General features: G+C 32.0%; 1 protein-coding gene across 18 annotated transcripts in view; it reads left to right on the top strand.

Annotated features, from left to right (window-relative positions):
• Positions 1-21670, top strand: part of LOC148620708 (myoferlin-like) — a 72877-nt gene that overhangs the window by 44987 nt on the left and 6220 nt on the right. For 8 of the 18 annotated variants that reach the window (XM_088574432.1, XM_088574427.1, XM_088574426.1 and 5 more), the window contains 17 exons: positions 2758-2919; positions 3580-3748; positions 6166-6243; positions 8804-8874; positions 10005-10043; positions 11434-11499; positions 14386-14496; positions 15031-15156; positions 15602-15757; positions 16622-16713; positions 17478-17648; positions 18023-18168; positions 18769-18911; positions 19577-19665; positions 20012-20155; positions 20989-21079; positions 21479-21578. In XM_088574432.1, the coding sequence (XP_088430558.1) occupies positions 2758-2919; positions 3580-3748; positions 6166-6243; positions 8804-8874; positions 10005-10043; positions 11434-11499; positions 14386-14496; positions 15031-15156; positions 15602-15757; positions 16622-16713; positions 17478-17648; positions 18023-18168; positions 18769-18911; positions 19577-19665; positions 20012-20155; positions 20989-21079; positions 21479-21578 (1954 nt within the window). Of the gene's footprint in view, positions 1-2757; positions 2920-3579; positions 3749-6165; positions 6244-8803; positions 8875-10004; positions 10044-11433; positions 11500-11986; positions 12044-14385; positions 14497-15030; positions 15157-15601; positions 15758-16621; positions 16714-17477; positions 17649-18022; positions 18169-18768; positions 18912-19576; positions 19666-20011; positions 20156-20230; positions 20287-20988; positions 21080-21478; positions 21579-21670 lie in introns of all 18 variants that reach the window. The other 10 variants (XM_088574433.1, XM_088574429.1, XM_088574438.1 and 7 more) reach the window with 8 other exon arrangements.

Genomic DNA, 21670 nt, shown 5'->3' with positions numbered 1-21670 from the left:
AATTGAATGCATAGTTCCTAGGGACATGGCCAGCTATATAGTTTTTTGGAAATTTTTGCGCCCCCCCTTTTTTTTTAGCTCACCTGGCCAGAAGCCATGTCAGCTATTGCCATCACTTGGCGTCTGACGTCGTAGTCAAAACTCTTCTCCTCTGACACTAATTGACCCTTTTGGACCAAACTTGGTTTGGATGTTCCTTGGGGTATCCTGCATATTGATGTGGGGATTTTTGATCCGTCGAAAGACATGGCCACCTTTACTAAAAATAGAACATAGGGGTCAGACAGTAGTTTTTTTGCATATATCTCCAAAACTGTTGGGTTTAGCCTAATTCTGACAGGGATAAATGTGTTCAACATAGTGAGATCTATCAGGTCAAATTTTCATTTTAATCTTTTAAGCCATTTTGGAGTAATTGCTCCTTTTTAACGTTCTTTTTTGCTATTTTTAATGTTATTTGTTTCAAAAAAGCTTCTCCTCTGACACTACTCGACCAATTGAAACCAAACTTGGTATGAATGTTTCTTGGGGTGTCCTGCATAGAACTGGTATGGGTATTTTTTATCTTTCGAAAAACATGGCCACCTTCACTTAGAATAGAACAAAGGGGTCAGACAGTAGTTTTTGGCATATATCTCCAAAACTGTTGGGTTTAGCAAAATTATTTCAATTTCTGAAATAACCATTATTTTAAGGCCTTCAAAAGTTTTCAGGGATCATTGTTGTCAGGTGACTCCTTGTAAGAGTTATTGCCCATGAGAGATGAAAAATGATGTGTTTTTTTAACAGTTTTCAGCCAATATTTTGAAAACTATAAACGATAGAAACTTTCAATCGCTGAAGTTATCCATATGATAGTCCTACCAAAGTCTTCTTGAGTCAGAATTGATGGACTACACCTTCCTAAATTTATTGTTCTTGAAAGACAAGCTTTAACCAGGTGAGCAATTCAGGCTCCTGGGAGCCTCTTGTTGTCTTTTTTTTTTTGGCTCACCTTGCCAAAGGCCATGTGAGCTATTATGTCATATGTCGTCATCCGTCATTGTTAACAATTTTCAAAACTCTTCTCCTCTGAAACTACGTGACCAATTTGAACCAAACTTGGTATGCATGTTCTTTAGAGTATTGTACATAGAACTGTTGTTGGGATTTTTTATCCCTCGAAAAACACAGCCATCTTTTCTTAAAATACAACATAGTGGTCAGATTGAAGTTTTCCCCATATATCTCCAAAACCCTAAGGGTTTAGCAATATTCTGTATGGGTAAAAGTGTCCAGAATGATGAGATCTATCTGTGGTTTCTTGTAAATTCATTTACTTTCAAAAGTCTTCTCCTCTGACCAATTGAAACCAAACTTGGTATGAATGTTTCTTAGGGTATTTTGCATTGAACTGATGTGAGGATTTTTGATCCATTGAAAAACATTGCTGCTGGTACTAAAAATAGAACATAGCGATTGGTCAGAAGTTTTTCTTATTTAATTTCAAGACCATTAGTTTAAGCTAAATTCTTTCAGTTGCCAAACTGATTCATTTTTAAGGCCTACAAAAGTCTGCATTGGATCAAAGTTGTCGGACGACTTCTTGTTAGAGTTATTGCCCTTGAAAGGTGAAAAATGACTTTTTTTTAAGTTTTAAGCCAATATCTTGAAAATTAAGATAGATCGAAAGAAACTTTCAATCGCTGAAATAATCCTTATGGTAATGTCTACAGAAGTCTTTGTTGATTAAAAATTGTTGGACAACTACTTGTTAGAGTTATTGCCGTTGAAAGGCAAAAGTTTAACTAGGTGAGTCTATTGATCTTTTTCTTTTACTTTAAATTAATTTCAAATTTTGTGCTATGATGTGTCCAGACTAGTCATCCTGTCCATTATGAACTGTAAGTCTGTCAAAAACTAATATTGTGTCTACACCTGCTCATAGTGAATAGAGTTCATCATGCTGTGTACAGTGAAGCACTTTATTAGACAAAGTCTCCAGAGGTTCAATTTAAAAGAAAAAAAACATGATGTAAATGATATTGTAACTTTTCATGACTATATCCTCTCCAAACTAAGTTTGATGGGCATATAGGTATTACCTTATCTGTCCAACTGTCTGTTTATCCACATTTCTTTTAAGCACAACTCATTCTATAATGTTAAACAGATTTTGAATAAATTTTATTGGAAGGTTGGGCATCATATGTTGATATGCATGAAGGTATATAACTCCAATGCGAGAAAATACAACTTCAGGGTTTAACATTTAAGTGTCAGTATCTGGAAGAATCAGGCAGTGGATGAAACATGGTATGAAGAAACCCACCATTTTGATAGTTTTAATTTTACTATTTTCACCATCAGAATCAAGGAAAACAGACAAGATTTTCCATATCATGCTGGCTCATTGAGTCACAATTCCATTGAAATGAACTGAAAATGAACATTTCAAGGGTAGATATCTCTGTCAAAAACCTCATTGTTCTAACATTCTATTGAAAAATTTCAGCACAAAGTCAGTAATGCAGAGATCAAATAATGGTCTTTTCAAATAGAGAAAGTATCATTGAGTGAAATTATATTAACAGATGGGTGGGGTTCTGACATGCATGTTTCTGATTTTTCCCATTTTGCCTGATTCTAACAAACACATACACTTAACTCCATTTGAAGCTGGGGTATTCTCTTTGTGAGATTGCTCACAGTATTGATAGATATTAATGACATTTTTCCAATTACATGTAATTTTTTTTCTTCCTCATTGTTTTTCAGGTGCTGTGCTGGGGTGTTAGGAATATGAAAAAGTACCAGTTATCATCAGTTACCTCCCCGAGTATTGAGTTTGAATGTGGTGGTCACGTACTCGAATCACATGTCATCAAAAATACCAAGAAGAACCCTAACTTTGAAGAGCCTATTCTATTCTTTGATGTTGTGAGTATTAAAGTTCTGTAAATTCAGAAAACTTAGGAATCTGTTATTTTACATCTAGCAGTTACAGCCATTATTGAACAGTACATTGTAGGTTTTTTTTCTGATTCTGCTTTTGTTAAAATCACTGAAATGAAAAGAGGTAGGAGAGTAAAATAGCTTTATGTCTTTATAAAGATCAGACAGGAGGTTATTATTGCATGTCAAAAACCCTCTAATTTCACTTTAATTTCTCAACCAGAAACAGTCACATTGTGCATGAAAGTGACACTTTGCAAGAGTTAATGTTCTTTAATTGGTTTGATTTGGTTGATTTTAGTGAGAGATAAATGTATTGTTTTCTAAAATAGACTTAAAAAGCCTATTTAGACATAATGTTTTTACTCATTATATCTGATATTATATGATATCACTGGGCTGAAAGAGAATGCCAGAGACCTCTTTCCCTATTTTTGACTGCAGATAAAATTGTCTGACAGCCTGAATTTTAAGTTCAAGAAAAAGAGGTGTGTTGTTGTCTTATTTTCACATACATATTTGTAGTCTCTGAATTTTTATGTCTTTTTTCATTTTTCGAGTACTTATTTGCAGGAGATGTGTACTTATAAAATGATAATTATTAAACTCATTATTGTATAGGCTTGTTCAACAATCACATTTCAGATGCTTCCTAGAGAAGAATTGTACATGCCACCAGTAAATATCAGAATCCGTGATCACCGGGAATTTGGCCGAAAACCAACCGTTGGTATCCATGTGATCAAGTCATTAGAACAGTTCAGATGTAACCCTGCCATACAAGCAGCTGAAGATGAGGGAGGAGATGTTCAAGGTAAACACAGTTTATTTATAGGTTAAGGTTTAAGTATGGGCTGTCCATGTTGTATGAGGTTAGAAAGCTAGAAGAGTATTGCAAGAAACTTCCCATTTTTGTTTCAATTTTATCATTTCTTATACTCAAGTTTGAAAGACAGTAAGAATTTATTTGCCTTTTATGGGGAAAATTTAGCATCCTAAAGAATTACCCTCTACACTGTATGTTAATAGAATCCTAGACAAGTTGGCTGATCTTCATTAGAGTGGATTTATATTGATACTTTAATATTGATTATTTATGGTGCTATATAATTGACATTTTTGGGATGGAGGTAGTATTTTATCATTATTATTTATTATTTATTAACATGAGTTGTCTAAAATTTTATCTAAAAAAACTCATCTTATTATTAAAACTGTTGAGTGAGACATCTGTTATAAAAATGTCTCCTGGCACTTTTTGTCTTGAAGTGCTGCATTCAGATATACACTTTACTTATGTAGCTTGTATTATTTCTTCCTTGACACATTTTTCTTTAATCTTTAAACTTGCCATTTTTTGACTGAAATTTACTGATCTTTTATTGCATCTTTCTTTTAATTTTTGACACTTTTATTTCAGAAACAGCTATTTAATTAAATGATCCATCTTCTAAGGATGGGAAATTTGACAAATTGAAAAGATATTTTAGCTCGATACCTATACTTAATTTCATTTGTCTTAGTTTTTTTCTCTCAAACATTTATTGTACTAAGTTTTAGGGATGAATTAAAAACCATAATGATTTTCAAATTCATAGTTCAAAGGTTAGGTTGCAGTGGAAAATCTATACATTGCAAGGGGATGACATATTTACTCTTGCCAATGTTGTACAACTGGTAAGCCCTCATCAGAACTTGCCTGTGTTGTACAACTGGTAAGCCCTCATCAGAACTTGCCTGTGTTGTACAACTGGTAAGCCTTCATCAGACCTTGCCTTAGTAGATTTGCAACCATATTCTACATTAATTCTTCATATTAATGGTCATCCATCTAGTTAGCTGTAGAATATTAAAGGAAGAAATTTGAAGCCATCTATGTGATAGCATCTTTTTGAGTAGAATTTATGAATTCAAAGCCTGATAATAATATTTGAAAGATATTTTTTTTTATCAATTTAGGGCTTGCATCTTCAAATTTGGATATGTTAAATTAGTCTTGTTGAAGTATAATGGCCTTTTTGTTAAGTGTGTACACTTCGGAGAATATTTCTGTTATTTGGTAGGGTATATACTTGCTAATGATAGATGATCTGATCTATACCTGTTAATCCTCCCACATTAAGGGGGAGACTCCCACAAAATCAATGAAAAAGTTAGAATTTCCTTTATAAAATTGTCAGATTTGTGGGAAGTTTTTGGCTAAAATTACTATATTTTCAGTGTAAAATACTAAATAATAGAATTTTTACTTGAAATATTTGCTTTAAAAGAAATTCTCCAATATGAGATAATGTCAATTGGGGTGAATGGCCCACATGAACTGTTCCAAGGGTTAACAGGTATAATGATCTTGTACATTAAATTACTAGCTTTTGCATGTTGTGACTAGAGGATTGTGTATTCATGTTTTGTGATTGCATGTTGATGTTGTTAATGTATTGTAAATTTAAAGGTCACCATATTTCTTTGGTTTATTTGAGGATAAGATAGTAAATGCTTCTGAACTTGTAAATGGTGTCTGAATTCCCACCTCCTCAGAAGGTAATCATTTTACATCCAATGTTAAAGTTATTTTCTCTCCTCCTCATAATACAGTGAAACCTGTCTATACCAAACCCACTTCAGAATTGGTTTGGTTTAGACAGGTTTCAGTTTACATGGTTAAAAAATTCATAAACAAACTTTTGAAAGTGTTTGGTTGAGCTAAGTTTTGGAATTTTTTTTAATTTACTTCAGACATGTTTCTCTGTATATGAATTTTTTTTCCTGCTATTGTTTATATAATTTTTCAAGAATGTTTTCTTGAACATTGGTATTTTTCTTGTACTGTTTTGAAGCATGGCTACCTTTGTTAATAACATTCTCTCACATTTACTCATATTTAAAACAGTGTCCACTGTACTTCCTCTTGAAAAATCTGAACTGCCATTTTGAATTTCCAGTTTTCTTTTCCGCAATCCTAAGGTTTTGAGACAAGCTAAGCTAGCAAAATGTAGTCATATTGGAAAGAGAGGAAAATTTCGAAGTGGAAATGATGATTCTTTGAAAAATATGGGAATGCACCATTTTTACTGAGTAGTTACTTTTAAGCATGCATATTGGGATTCCCATACTTTCATACTGTTTTCTTTGGCATCTGAAAACTCTGCTTCAAATTCAATATGGCTGCACTAACCACGAAAGGGTCTATTTTGGCAAAATTTGAAATTCTGTTTTCTTTCCATTTTGCAGGGGAAACACAATCTCAGGCCGATTATGTTCAGCTATTAGACGAAGCAGTGAATCGAGTTCAATCCTCTAGCTCACAACGTAAACAAACAAAAATAACTCAATACTAATATCTTTCGCTCAAGGAAAATAATGCTACTAAAATCTGCTTTGTTTATACACTGGGTTGATTCTGCTAAGTTTCTTGTAGTAGAATGTAGTTTATTCACTGAGTAATCAACAAATACCAACAAATTTCTTGTAGTAGAAACACACTATAGTCACTTACTAATCAACTTGTACTTGCTACTTGGGAGTCAAATATTACAAGTTTACCTAAGAGTCATGCAGGGGGTGGATGAGTCCTTATTTTATGTCAACATTCTGAACAGTGTAAAGTTCATCTTGTATATTCTATTAGCCATTCTGATTGGAGAGCAAATAAAAGTAATGAAAGAGGTTTGGAATGGGAAGGTAAATCATGACTGTTAAATAGTGATTTGTAGGTAAAAAAAGGTTAGAAATATTTGTTGTTGTAGCATTCAATTAGACAGTTTTGGCTACTTTTATTGCTTTCATACCTTAAATAGAAATCTTTTTGGTCTTTTTGTCATAAATGTGACTTTGAAAATATTTGAATTGTTTAGAGAGTTGACATAAACTTTAACTTATCACTTTTTTCTCTATATCTTAGGTGGACTTGTTCCTGAAGCATCTAACATTCTATTCCCTGAAGTTAACTGATTTAATAATACTTGCAATATAAAAATAGTGGTCAAATATCTCTGTTTTAATAAGGGAAGAAAATTATTTTTGTTTATATGATGACCTAACCAAGAACACTTGTTATTATACCTCACGTTTGCAGTAGTTATTTAATGATCATGGTGTCTGCCTGTTCATTGGTCTGTCCACAACTACTGTGAAAGCGTTATTGTTCGCTGGGTACCAATTTTTGTGGTTTTCATGGGTAGGCCAAACCACTAAATTTAGTTTCAAACAAAAAAGAGATTTCAGTTGAAGTGTATACTGAAAAATCTCACAACCACAAATCCAAGAATCCACGAACTTGCGTTTCTTCCCTAATCCTTGAAAATTGGTATCCATGAATTAAAGTACTTTCAATGTATTTTGTTACAGTTTTTTCTCTGTAATACTTATTACAGCCACTTGATATTTTGACATGAGTTTTATATAGGTATGCCATATATCAGACTGAAGCGCTACCAACTTCCTGTTTTCCAACTGTTTATATTTTATCATGATTACTTTGGTGTGAAGTGAGATTTGCTCACAATTTCATTCAAAGTCTTGCTTTTGTTTTAGTTTGGTTGTTCTTTTACTCAGTACTACATAAAGACTATAAAAGTTGTTATAAGCATATTTTTGTCTTGCTTGGCATGAATAAAATTTGGTAGACCTCCTAAAATATATTGCACTCTTTTCTATACAGATAATATAATTGCTTACTGTAGATGCTTCCATAGAAAATGATTTTATAAATATCAAAATGATAAACATAGAGGTATTTGTAACTATGAAATACACATGAGAAAGAAAGTTGTCTTTTTCTATATTTATGCTACATATGTAATTAACACATATAGCATGACAGCATGTAATTGGATGAACTAATGTGTTGTTATGTTTGGCATGGTCAAATATGCAGAAGCATTCACTCTTCTTTTTCTGTTTCACATGAATAACCTCTTTATGGTCGTGTGCCTCTTATTTACAATCTCTGGTGGGCAGAAACAAAACTATGGACTGAGACTATTTTTAGGTTTATTTCAGTTTTTTTAAAGGAGATTTTTGTATGTTATATATTTTTAAAATAGGATGGGTAGAGCACTGTATGGTAGGGAAGTTAGTTTATAGTACAACTGGAAATTACTAGGCAGTTACAGTGCATACAATGATGATGTTCAGGGAAAATAGTTGGTTTTCCTTGGTTAACTGACATTTTATGAGATAGGCATAGTTTCACCAAGCTTTTGTAAGACTTATGTACACTTAATCCTTAACCAACCCATGGGACTTACATGCATGTAAGTCTTTCGTGAGGTTTCTGAAATGATGCCCTGATGAACGTCTGTAGGTTGTTAACTTGACAATTGACATTTAAACTTACTATTAGTCACATATATTAATACCTATGGAATGATTTAAAGTTTAAATCTCTTTCTTTATTTCTAAATAAAGGAAATTTATCTGGTGAGTTTTTTTAATTTATTGAAGACCATTTCTATTTTTGGAACATCATCATTGTATTCACTGTAATAAAGTGAATAAATGCCATAGTAGGTCTTGACAGCAGTTAATTTAAAATTATGGTGTCTCATTTTAGTGTAGAAAATATTGGTTAGACATTGTAAATGATCATACTTGTCTCCTCTGTTCAGGATTGACAATAGCTGGTGTATCTGGCCACACTCTACACAGTGTTTTTGCTGAGTAATTAAAGGCCCTTGACACTTCAGTTTGTATTCTGTGACCTCAATTAGATTTTCCCATTTGACCAAAATGTTTGTCACAGCTAGATTATTTCCATTTCAAGGCATGTTCAACATTGCTGTTGGGCTGTCTATAGTAAGAGTCTCAAGGATATTTTATTTTCATGTTTATGACATTGTTTTAATTCTATTCAATTTATCTATTTCAGGGGGTATCGTAAATGGTGGAGGAGCAGAACATGTTGTGGAGATACCAGGAGAGGCAGGAGACAAGGCACAGGTAAAACACACGACATACTATCTCATACATCAGTGTTATGTGTACATTTATACATGTGTATATCTATTACCACAATAACTTCATTCTCAATATGTTATATTTCTGTTGAATACTTCTTACTAATGTTTATAGTCTAGTGGCCTTAGAAGGTTGCATTTCTGTACACTCAAAATTTTACTACAAGCAGGTCTTACAAAGTCTTAACAATGGCCATTATCAATTACTCATAACCAAATCACCGTCAACTTCTTAGTCTGCATATATTACTACACAGCCAAATGTGCTGCACATGAGAATCTTATGGTTTGCAACATATGATTATCATATAAATTAAACATGATATGACAATCATATTAATGTTTATACATGATTATCACATGATTAGCATATGTTTCAAAGCCAATATTAATACATGAGAATAATAATATAATCATATTACTATCTTACATAAATCATCATATATTATCATATTAATTACTGTACCATATGATTATTAGATGAATCTAACACCATATGACTATCATATGTGGCACATTTGACTGTGTATATCTTCAACTATACTTGCATTTAGTTAATATGCTAGGAAAATGCTGCATTAACTACACTTTCAACATCATATCTATTAAGAGGTTGTCTATGTAAAAATCAGGCATTAAATGGCACATGACAAATTTTGTTTTTTTGATTTTTTTTTGTATCCATTTCATATCCTAAATGCACACTTTCCCAAAGTTGAATGTTGGTTTTTGATTGACTGCAATTGTTAAAGAGAAATCAATTACATAGAAAGCATGGAAAGTTATTTAATAAGGGGATGTAACTCATCATTTTGTGCCAAATTTTAGTTGCTTTGTTAGAGACATTTAAAATCATTTTTTTGAGCCATCCATTGTTGATTTTCAAAAAATTCTTCATTCTATATTATTTTACATTCATACAGTATAAAGCTTACATTTGAACAAAAAATTCAGTAGGAAAAAAATGATGTTTTGCCACCCTTAATATAGGATTTGCCTGATTTTTAAATGAACATTTTAAGATCATATCTACTAATTTCCGTAACAAGTTGTTGTATTTTTCTTTCCTTTTTTAACTCCTAAATAAATGCTTTTGCTAATATTACTTTAAAGGAGGATCCACTAGGTGATGTTGTTGTCCAATTTGAAATGGTAACAGATTTTGTACAAGCCATTTATTATGGAACCATTTATTTAATAACCCTTTTAATTCTGCTTGACCTGCTTTCAATATTTTGATGTATTTGTGAATGTTAAGGTTGCAGGTTTTAAGTTCAGCTTTTTTTTCTCTACAATATGGGTTTAAATTATTCAATAATTTAAGTAGTTACACCAAACATTAATAATTTTTCCTTGAATGTTATTTTCACACCTTTTCTTATGGATACTTATAGAGAAAAGAATTTCCTGTTATTTCAAAGGTCAAGGCCACCATCACCAGAAATATTGTATATACCCCCTCTTTTGCAATGTGGTTTCTTTGTATTTTTTTTAGCATGATGCTGATAGTTGACATGCTGAGAAAGATCAATGTTTTTTGCCAATTTGAGGCCAATAGTTCAAGGTCAAAGTCCCATTTGAAATAGTCTCTGAGTTTTTATGGTGTAATAGTTTTGTTTCCTTGTTTGTTGCTTTGAATCATATTTTGAAGTATTTTTGTTTTACCTTCTTATAGAATTGGCTTGAAATTTTATTTTATTTTTGATGGTTTATATTTTGCCAGCTTGATATGTTAACTATTGATTCCCCCCCTTTCAATTTTACCAAATATACATTTTCATTAGTACCTGTATGTCAGTTTTTAATACATAAATACATGTTGTATAATACTTACATTCAAATTTGCTGGTATTTTTTTCATTGCATGGTTTAGTAGAAAAAATTCATGCATCACAGTGTATAAGTATCAAAGTGCTGTTAATAGTGATCACAGTGGTGTTAATAGCGCATGCAGTGATGATGTTCAGGGATAGAGTATGTCTCACTTTAATGAAATGACAATCAACAGATGAATGACTTGAACAATTGAGAAAAAGATCTATTGAATAGTTCACTGAATGAAGTTTATGTATTGATTGTCATCTTATCAATGGAAGACTAATTCTATTTTCTGAACATTATCATTGAATGTGTTATAATCTAACTTCACTTCAACTATTGATGTTCAACCCTGTGTATTTTTGTAGTTTTATCATACCTTGTACAATCACAACTTATTCTATTATGCCACTTAAGGTAAAATTTTAGGTTTACGTTCCTTTAACTTGAACTAAACATAATTTTTGTTTTACAGCACTTCCCCATGTCATTGAAAAATAATTGTAAAAATGAACATTAAAAAGAACAAACCAAAAAAGTTTTTTCTACATTAACCACAATCCTTGTGTCAATTATTTTTTTAACTTTGCACAATTTATGTACAAGTTTAAGACTGAAATGGTAATCAAATTTGGAACGAGAATCAAAAATTTAATTTTATGTGGCCATATCTAGATGTTGTACTAATATGCTATCCACTATTTACATGCTCACGTACTAACAGGGTGTTCTGGCTAAAGCTAGGAAGCTCGTTCAGGACAAATTGCCTGCCAAAATGTTTGAGAGAAGGGTAATTAAAATCCTTTCAAAAAATTCGGTACAGGGATTTTTTGTATTTGTTATGCATTTCAGTTTGTTTTGTACAATTTAATTTCTATTTTAATGGCATGTTTTTTATTTGTTTCTTGAATGGATTATATCTAGAGTCTGTGAGATGAAAGTTTCAAGTGTTTTGGAAATTTCTGCTTAAAGTAGTTTTATCATGTCCCTCTTTACAATGTTGCATGTCTAAAACTGCCTTCTATTGGATAGTTGGCTATTAAAATATTCAGTCATCTTTCGTGCAATTCAAATATTCAGTTGTCTTTCATTTTTCATTGATTTTGTATGAATCTTGAATTGCCCTTTTTGATCTATTTGTATTTTAGAACTGTTTAAATCTTTGTTGTACAATGTTATGCATGTAACATTAGAATTTTGTCATTTATTTTCTTTGTGTTGTGAATCCTGCTCTGTTACCCTCACCTCTCATGCTGCATTTTTTTTATCTGTTTAAGGACCCTTTGCTCCCAAGGGTGTCAGAAGAGGCAACACCTTCATATGCTATTAGAAAGGTTTTTGAATTGACTTGCACTAGTTTACTTATGTTCATAGAGTTTGAGTATCACATTTGTATGGGTTTTGGGTTGGCTTTTCTTAACAAATTTGCTGTGAGAGAGTGTCATGTTTTAATAAGCTTATCTAATAACATTACATGCTAAGTCATTGTTTCTTTCACATTAGAAGACTGACATTGTAGATGGCTTCCTTAGTTTCTGTAGTGTGAAATTTGAAGTTTCTAATACGAAACATCATATATTATGATGAATTCTGATTATTATACTCCTGCAAACAAAGTTTGGGGTATAAAGGAATCAGCCTATCTGTCTGTCTGTCCACATTTCTTGTTAGCACAATTGGCTCTTAACTACTTATAGTATTTTGAAAACATTTTTGAGAAAGGTTTTCATCATATGTAGATGATTGAGGGAATATTATTCAGGTCTCCAAAGGGAGACAAGTCAACTACAGAATTTTATATTTAACACTAATCTTCATTTGAAACTGGAGTATTTTCTTTGTGGATTTCTAGTTATTGTAAAGATGATAAAGTGAACTTTCAGTATTTCACAGTGAGAAGTTACTGTTTAGGGTTTACTCAGATTTGGTCATGCAAGATTGTTACATTACTTCACTAGTGAAATGTAGCTGTTATCTGACAACACATTGCTAAGGGATATCAGTAGGCCATTCATCATATCCTTATAAAAAGCTTAAAATACTTCATAGATTTACATAATAATAATAGGATAATCAATTGGTTTTCATGGATAACCCATTATATGATCTATCTTGACCAGAAAGCCAGTAGTTTTTCTCGTAAGTGAAAAAGTGTCATGTAATTGTAAAATCCTAGGATCATATTTTGGTTTTTGACTTTTTTTTCAGTTGATTATTCTATAGTTATGAGGTGTATAAATCTGTATCAGCATATCTGTATGATTATTATCTCTATACATCCAATATTGTAAAAGGAAAAAGGAGGAGACTATACTGCAATAACCAGGTCTGACAATTTAGTCCATTGCACCAGTTGTCTCTCTTACAGTTTTGGTTGTATTTTATGCAGCTTCTACTTGATAAAATAATTGATTTTTTTGTATGCAGATTTGACATTCTTGGTGGAATTTTTTTCCTATTTGAATTACTTTTGAAGTCAATTTTTTTACCAGACTTAAACTTTGTTAAAAATTGCCTGTTGTAATTGACATGTTTAATTGCATTTTTCTCAACATTCTGTTCAAGACTGTCAAAATTATAATGCAAATGGATATGGCACATATGTCCAAAAAAAAAAAAAAAACAACAACAACCTTATTGATAAAAAAAATGTCAGCCGATGACAACCCATAGGTCATAATAACATGTTTAGTATTAGAAGTTCTGTCATATTGTAATTTTCTGTCTGTGAAATGTTCACTCTTTTCATGGTTAGTTATCTCTGTTTTGTCGGATTCCAATTTCCTGTTTAAGGCAACATGAATAGAACAAGTAGGTGTATCCTTAGCATGTCATAGCAGCCTGATCTGTTTGAGAAATCATCTTTTTCATGTTTTTTTTGTGAAGTTTCCAGTTAAATCAATCCTTGTTCTATATTCAGTTAATCAAAACTAAACTCAGTTATTAGAAGTAGATTATTTTCTTCTAATTTATTACAAATTTATTTTAAAAAATCATGATCATTACTTTAATTTGGATTCACTTACAATTTACAGCAAGTTAAATAATTAACTTCAGGGAAATGAGTTGGTCTTCATTTGATTGAATGACAGTTACCTGATAAAAGTCTTAGGTATGAAAAGGATATTTAAACTTTCTATTAATCCAAAGGTATTTAAGCCTACAACTGAAAGTTTAAATCTCCTTCTTAGTTGTCAAGTCAACTTCCTAAAACAGTTTATGAGGTAAACTTCATTTTTGAAGTTAACTATTTTAGTCACTGTAAAAAGGCTTGTTAGGTTATCTTTACTTAAGTACCAGATTATTAAAAGTCTGATTTTGTCATAAAGAACATTTAAGATCATATATTAGTCTGTTTATCTTTCTTATTTTCTGAAACATCGTTAATTCTAGTAATTTTTATTTAATTTATTTTTGTTTGATTTTCTGCTTGCAATTTTATTTTATTTTTCAAATGACTGAATTTCAGTTGCTTAAAATAGATACAAATATGATACAAGTCAGGATCTTCAGAATTTTTTTTTATCACAATTAAGTATTATGAACATTGAAAATGCTACTTTCAGGCATATTCTGGGATACTAATTTACTGCTTAAAGAAGTTAACATAATAGAGATATTGTATTAAGGTGCATTGAATGATTGTTTAACATACTTTTAATTTGATTTCTTACAGCCTGACCCACCAGATAATGAAGATTTAGATTGGTGGTCCAAATACTATGCTTCTACAGGAGACAAACAGAAATGTGCTAAATATTTGGCTAAAGGCATGGACAAAATACAGGTAGGAGCTAAAGTCTGGCTAAAGGCAAGGACTAAGGAGCTAAATGACTGGCTAAAGATATGGAAAATATATATATATGATCTATACAATAGGCTTGAATTGTATGTTATGAGACCTTGTAGTCAGTTTCTACTGATCAGTCTTGGGTTTTTTTTGTGTTTTTATTTTATTATTATTATTATTTTTTTTTATCAATTACAGCATCTGCTAGAAGTGTAGAATATTGAGGTTTTAACTAGGAAAGAAATCAAAGGAACCAGGATTCAAACAGTTATAAAAAAAAAATCCAGGGGTAATGACTAGACAAAGACAGAAGAAAGACACATACAATAAAAACATGAAATATCTGAAATGACATGCACATTGAAACAAAAGTAATTTACACCACCAAAAAAAAAACAAGATGGTAAATAAAAAAAAATAAAAAAACATGCACAGGAACAGACGTTAAAATTGTCATTTGAACTTTTGAAAAGAAGGATGTACATACAAGTTTTTTTTAGCATGGGTGTTAATGGAAATTCTATATTACAGATATATACTTGTGAATTAGAGAAAGCAGAGAAGTATGGAGAATTCGCTGACTTCTGTCATTCATTCAACTTCAGTCGTGGCAAAGATGAAGATGAGGAAGAGTCTAATATTGTCGGAGAATTGAAGGTTAGATGAATTAATATTATAGTAGAATTTGTCTGTGTATAAAAAAAATATCTCTATAGGAAGTAATGGATGTTTGGAAAATGTCCATGAAACAACTAACCTGAGGACTCAACACTTAGCCAAGTACAAATGTATATAAAATCTCTTATTTCTTATTAAAATAATTTTTTTCACACTATGATAAAGGTACATCAAGTCATTTCTTACCGTCAGATCTAAAAAAAGACCAAATGTACATTGTATAAACAAGAGGAAAAAAATACAACCTCATAAAATTATGGCTTGAGATAGACAAATTTTATCCTGTAAGTTAAACCATACTAAAAAAAAAACTATCTTTACAGCTTGACCAACCAACAACAAACCTTAGCACCTAATAAACAATAATTCATAATTCTATCAATTACAACTCCTCATGTTGATATGTTTGTGCTGTCTTTTTCAGGGAGGATTCAGAGTGTACCCTTTACCCCCAGATCCCAACGAACCTCTCCCTACCAAGATGTTCAGTACTCTCCCAAAACCAGGGCCAGAAGAATGTATTGTTAGAATTTATGTTGTCAAGGCAACAGATTTACAACCAGCTGACAGTAATGGAAAGGTCAGTTATTATTAATGTAGACATTAATGGGTTGTTGTTATTGTATTTTGTTTCATGCTAAGTAGCACTCCAGATAAGATTCATGCAAAATGTGATTCATGGTTGAAAAGCTTACATATTTTTATTTTTGACATTTTATGTAAACTGTTATTGTAAACTGAAATTTACACGTGGCTTTTCATATAACCCTTGTTCTTAGCTGATAAAAAATATATATAGAATGTACTGTAGAATTCAAAATTATGGGAGATAACTCTGTAAATGACACTAAAATACAGTAGAAACTGTTGTATATTAAATGTGGATTATATCCTAAGAGCAGACTGACTGGAATGAATAATTATACATGTCATCATATAGACCTATAAAGCAACTTTCACGAAAATAAAAATATGTAGCCTTTTTTTTTTTTTTAGGTGTATCACATATTACAGAAATTGCATTATTCTTACAAAGAAAAGACTGCTACTTAAAAGGTTAAACAGTACACAGGAAAAAAATGCAACATATAGTTTTCATATGCTTCTGAAACATATGAAAAACTTACGTTTATGTGTTTTTCACATGTGTTAGGACCACCATGAAAAAATATGAAAAACATACACTTTCAATTAAAATATAATTTCACAGTAATAATGGGTTAAGATGTTTTTATGGTGGCAATTTTTAATGATTTTTTTAAAGCATATGTTGAAATTTTGCATTTGCTCAAAATAAACAAAAAATAACCATACAGAATAGTAGCATACACACTGCAATCTTGTTAACTATTCAAAATTCCTTAAATGCTAAAGCAGGTAAGAGAAATAAGAATAATGATGAGTGACATTAAAGGCTGATCCCTATGTTGTGTATGTTTTATAGGCTGATCCCTATGTACAGATAGAACTGGGAAAGAAAAAAATAGATGACAGAGATGATTATATACCTAATACAACGGATCCTGTCTTTGGAAGGTATGGCATTTGTTGATACACTGTATTGTTTCTATTCATAGTCGATCTTGATAATTTACATCCCTCATACCTGTTAGACTTTGTATCAGTTTAATGTGGGAGATTCTCCCAATTGACACAGTCTCATGTGGGAGATTCTCCCAATTGACACAGTCTTATGTGGGAGGTTCTCCTCATTGACACAGTCTCATATGGGAGGTTCTCCCCATTGACACAGTCTCATGCTGGAGATTTTCCCAGTTGACACAGTCTCATGTGGGAGATTCTCCCCATTGACACAGCCTCATGTGGGAGATTCTCCCAATTGACACAGCATTATGTGGGAGGTTCTCCCCATTGATGCAGTTTCATGTGGGAGATTCTAAGTAAATGCAAGTTTTTGATGTAAACATTCAATTATTCAGTATTTTTCACAGAAATCATAGTAATTATAACCAAAAACCTACCACAAATCTTACATTTTTATGTGGAAGATTCTAATATTTTTGTTCATTTTGTGGGAGTTCCCCCCCCCCCCAAATGTTGGAGGGTTAACAGGTACGACCCCTGCAAATCAAAGTAAGACCATTAGAATCATACAGTCTGATAGTTCAGTCTACAAATCTTTTGAGTACAACTCTCAAAACATTCTGTAGATTTTGATGAAACTGTATGTATAAGTTGGTTTTGAAAGAAGATACAAAACAAAAAACGTAAATTTTTCTGAAAAGTTTTCTTTTGTGTTGCAAAGAAATTATTTGTAATTCTGTCTAATATCTTTTTAGAATGTATGAGATATCTGCCATCCTGCCGGTCATGAAAGATTTGACTATACGATTAAAGGACTATGATATCATCAGCAGTGATGATCTGATAGGAGAAACAGTTATTGATCTGGAAAATAGATATTTGTCAAAACATAGAGCTACTTGTGGTATTCCTCAGACTTATAACATGTGAGTTATTTTACTTAGCTGTAATTCATTATTTTGAAAATAAGACACAGTTGATAATTGCAAATATCTACCCTAGGCACCTCAAAATCTAGTTAAAAAGTCTGAGATCGTCTGTCAATGTATTGATTCCTTCATCCATTCCCTGTTCTAATTTGAAACTCCTCTCAAATCTCTGAATGGAATTTGATGAAACTTTCACACATTCTTTGTTATATGATGCCATTGTGTGTCTTTCATTTTGTTTTTCCATCTGAATGACTATTTCCAATGTGGATTCTATGGAGAGGAGTGGGGCATAGCACTTAATGAGCTTTGTGTACAGTTTTTCTAGTTTTTAATATATATCCAAGTACCAGTACCTAACCATATTTCAGAGCTGGAATAAACCAGTGGAGAGATAACCAAAAACCAAAAGAGATATTAGAGATGTACTGTAAGAAGAACAATATCGTTGGTCCACTGTTCTATGGAAACAACAGTGTTAAAGTTGGCAGCCGAGTCTACAATCTGTCGGAGTTTGGTATGTATCTGTAAAATTTAAAAATTCTGATTTAATTGTATTCATGCTGAAGCTTGACATTCTGTATGAGTACGTATGGCCTCCCATATATTTATAAATATGTAGGTGGGTATATAGTGATGGGGTGTCCGTCCGTCTGTCTGTCCCTTCTTCCTTCCATCCAGATTTCCTTACTTCCTTCTGTTACTCAGAGGGTTAACCATCTTTTATCCATTACTCCTCCAACACCACTGAATGGAATTTTATGAATTTTTTACTTAGTCTTAATTACATGTTCCCTTTGTGAATTTTAGATTTTGATGTTAATCAATTAGAAGGTCAAAGGTGCAATGTTATATCATAAAAGGAAGGAGGTATCAAGTTGGTGAACATTGTTTTCAGTTTTTCTAGTTTTAGTGTGTCTTAAGTCCTGAAATAATAATTATTAAGTTTCATTAGAATTGATAAAATTACACTTATTCCAAACATAACATGAAAAATTGAAAAAAAAAAGACTTTTAGTCTAGTTAAATGTACATATACAACTTTCCTGAAAGTGCATATTTATGCAATGCATTTAATACAAGAAGTAAATAAATACTGGAACATTTAATTGTACAGAGAGTCCAAACAGACCAAAAGATGCTAACCAGGGACCAGTAGAAGAAAGGTTAGCATTACATGTACTGAATACATTCCCGATCGTCAAGGAACACATAGAGACCAGGCCACTGTTTAACCCAGTCCAGCCTAATGTGGAACAGGTAGATATATTGTGATATTGTTTTCCTTAAATTACTTCTGAAATAAGGCAGAAAAGTTTCTCAATTTATCCAAAAAAAAAGAAGAATAAATTGGCTCAAAAATAAGATAAACTTCCTTTTGGTTGAATGGTAGGATATGGTATTTCTGTTCAAAATTACACTTGTTAATTGCAAATGGGTTATTCTTTTCTGGAAAAATGCCAAGAATATAACTAATACTGCCAGAATGTGTTTAGAAAAGTTAGAAGAAATTTGAAGTATTTTTGCTGTTTTTTGTATATAATTTTCTGGAAAAAAATGATTAACTAATGGATTGATTTCAAATTTGGTTTATGGATATAGATAGGGCATATTTTGTAAGTGATTTGGGTTGCTCTTCGATATCAATTTCCTGTACAAGTGGGGGTATACCTAGAACGACAGCGCATGAAACTTCATTTTTGTATAACATTGCAAAAGATGGGTTTTTCAGGGAAGATTTGGAGGTTAAGTTTAAATCTCTGTATCTTGTTAGTGGAATGATATTAGTGTCTTTCCAAAGGTTAGGTTATATTGCGAGGTCATTGCAAATGGAATTAAGTATTAATCTTTTAATGGTCAAGGTGGATTGGAAATGTGGGATATTTTAGAGCCCACAAGTTTTTTAATTTGTACTTTTTTTTCAGGGTAAACTACAGATGTGGGTTGATGTCTTCCCTACCTCTCTAGGGCCACCTGGTCCTCCATACAAGATAGAACCTCGCAGAGCCAAGGAGTAAGTATAATATCTGTTCTGAAATGGAAATGGTAAGGAGAAATAATATGATGTAAGATTCCATTGAAATTTCTATACCTATAGTGATAATTTTAGAACTATTTATGGCTTTTGAATTTGAATTTTTTAGTTTGGAGTTTAGAGTCATTAATGGGGAGTGTGAAAGTAGCTGTTGGAGTAATATATGTATCACTTGTCATTTGTAGTTGTAAAAGTAAACTTCAATCAATGGTTTGTCTTTTCTTTGCTTTGTCTTGAGATTTATTATGTGAAACATGTTTGAATTTGAATTTTGTTCTTATAGGTGTAACCTGGAATTTATTTGTTTATTTACTTATATTTTTAGCTATGTCTTGAGATGTATTATCTGGAACACAGTTGATGTGATATTGGATGAGACATCATTAGTTGGAGAATCTATGAGTGATATCTATGTGAAGGGATGGGTTTCTGGTATTGATGAGAAACAGAAAACTGATGTTCATTACAGGTTAGTAGGTGAAGGGATGGGTTTCTTGTATTGACCGGAAACAGAAAAATGATGTTCTTTCGTACAGGTGAGTAGGTGAGGGGATGGGTTTCTGGTATTGACGAGAAACAGAAAACTGATGTTCATTACAGGTGAGAAGGTGAAGGGATGGGTGTCTGGTATTGTCGGGAACCAGAAAAATAATGTTCATTACAGGTGAGTGTGCAAGGAGATGGGTTTCTGGTTTTGATGAGAAACAGAAAACTGATGTTCATTAAAGGTTGGTATGCGAGGAGATGGGTTTCTGGTTTTGATGAGAAACAGAAAACTGATGTTCATTAAAGGTTGGTATGTGAGGAGATGGGTTTCTGGTTTTGATGTTCATCAAAGGTTGGTATGCGAGGAGATGGGTTTCTGGTTTTGATGTTCATTAAAGGTTGGTATGCGAGGAGATGGGTTTCTGGTTTTGATGATGTTCATTAAAGGTTGGTATGCGGGGAGATGGGTTTCTGGTTTTGATGTTCATTAAAGGTTGGTATGCGAGGAGATGGGTTTCTGGTTTTGATGTTCAGTAAAGATTGGTATGCGAGGAGATGGGTTTCTGGTTTTGATGTTCAGTAAAGATTGGTATGCGAGGAGATGGGTTTCTGGTTTTGATGTTCAGTAAAGGTTGGTATGCGAGGAGATGGGTTTCTGGTTTTGATGCTAAGTCTTGTTTCTAATATTAGATATTTTAAAGGTAAGAATTGATAAAGAATATGATTCATGATAAAACTTGTTGTTTTACTTTACTCGATTGAGTTTAGAATAGTGATATTACTGTGATTCTAAATGAGTTTCACTCTCCCATCTAGGTCATTGGATGGAGAAGGAAACTTTAACTGGAGATTCGTCTTCCCATTCCAATTTATACCTGAGGAACAGACAATGGTCATCAAGAAAAAGGTATGGTCAAATATAAAGAATAGAAAAAAGATCGAATATGGCGAAATATAACAAATACTCCAGCGTTGGACCTAAAATTAGAATAGTAAATATTTCAGAGATCTATAGTATATATATATATATCTATAAGTCTATTAGCAGATTTCTTTGGAGCAACAGTTTTCTTCTGAAAATATTTTTTATGTGTTTTAAAACTTTTTCATAATTTTTTTTTCTATGAACAGTGTACAAACCAAGCTAATCACTTTTTTGTGAAATAAAGAAATTTTTCTTAAAAATCCATCCTCCCTTTGGTTTTATGTCAAATGGCCTAAAAAAAAACCAAAAAATCAATTTGACTGGCCTAATTTTTTCCAGTTCATTTGTGTACTAATTAGTATGGACTTGACTCTTTTTCAGGAGCATTTCTGGAGTTTAGATGAGACAGTCCAACATTTGCAGCCCATTATTGTCATGCAGATCTGGGACAATGATATCTTTAATCCTGATGACTTCTTAGGTCAGTTTACATTGGGGAAAAAAATTGTAAAACCTTTCCAAACTAAATCCATTTCAGACATAGTGATTTATTAGTTTTAGGCAAGCATTCAG

Source organism: Perna viridis, chromosome 3 (genome assembly GCF_037379345.1).
Source record: "Perna viridis isolate PV_CMFRI_1.1 ecotype Kerala chromosome 3, ASM3737934v1, whole genome shotgun sequence".
Lineage (NCBI taxonomy): Eukaryota > Metazoa > Mollusca > Bivalvia > Mytilida > Mytilidae > Perna > Perna viridis.
This window is presented reverse-complemented; position numbering and strand designations above follow the sequence as displayed.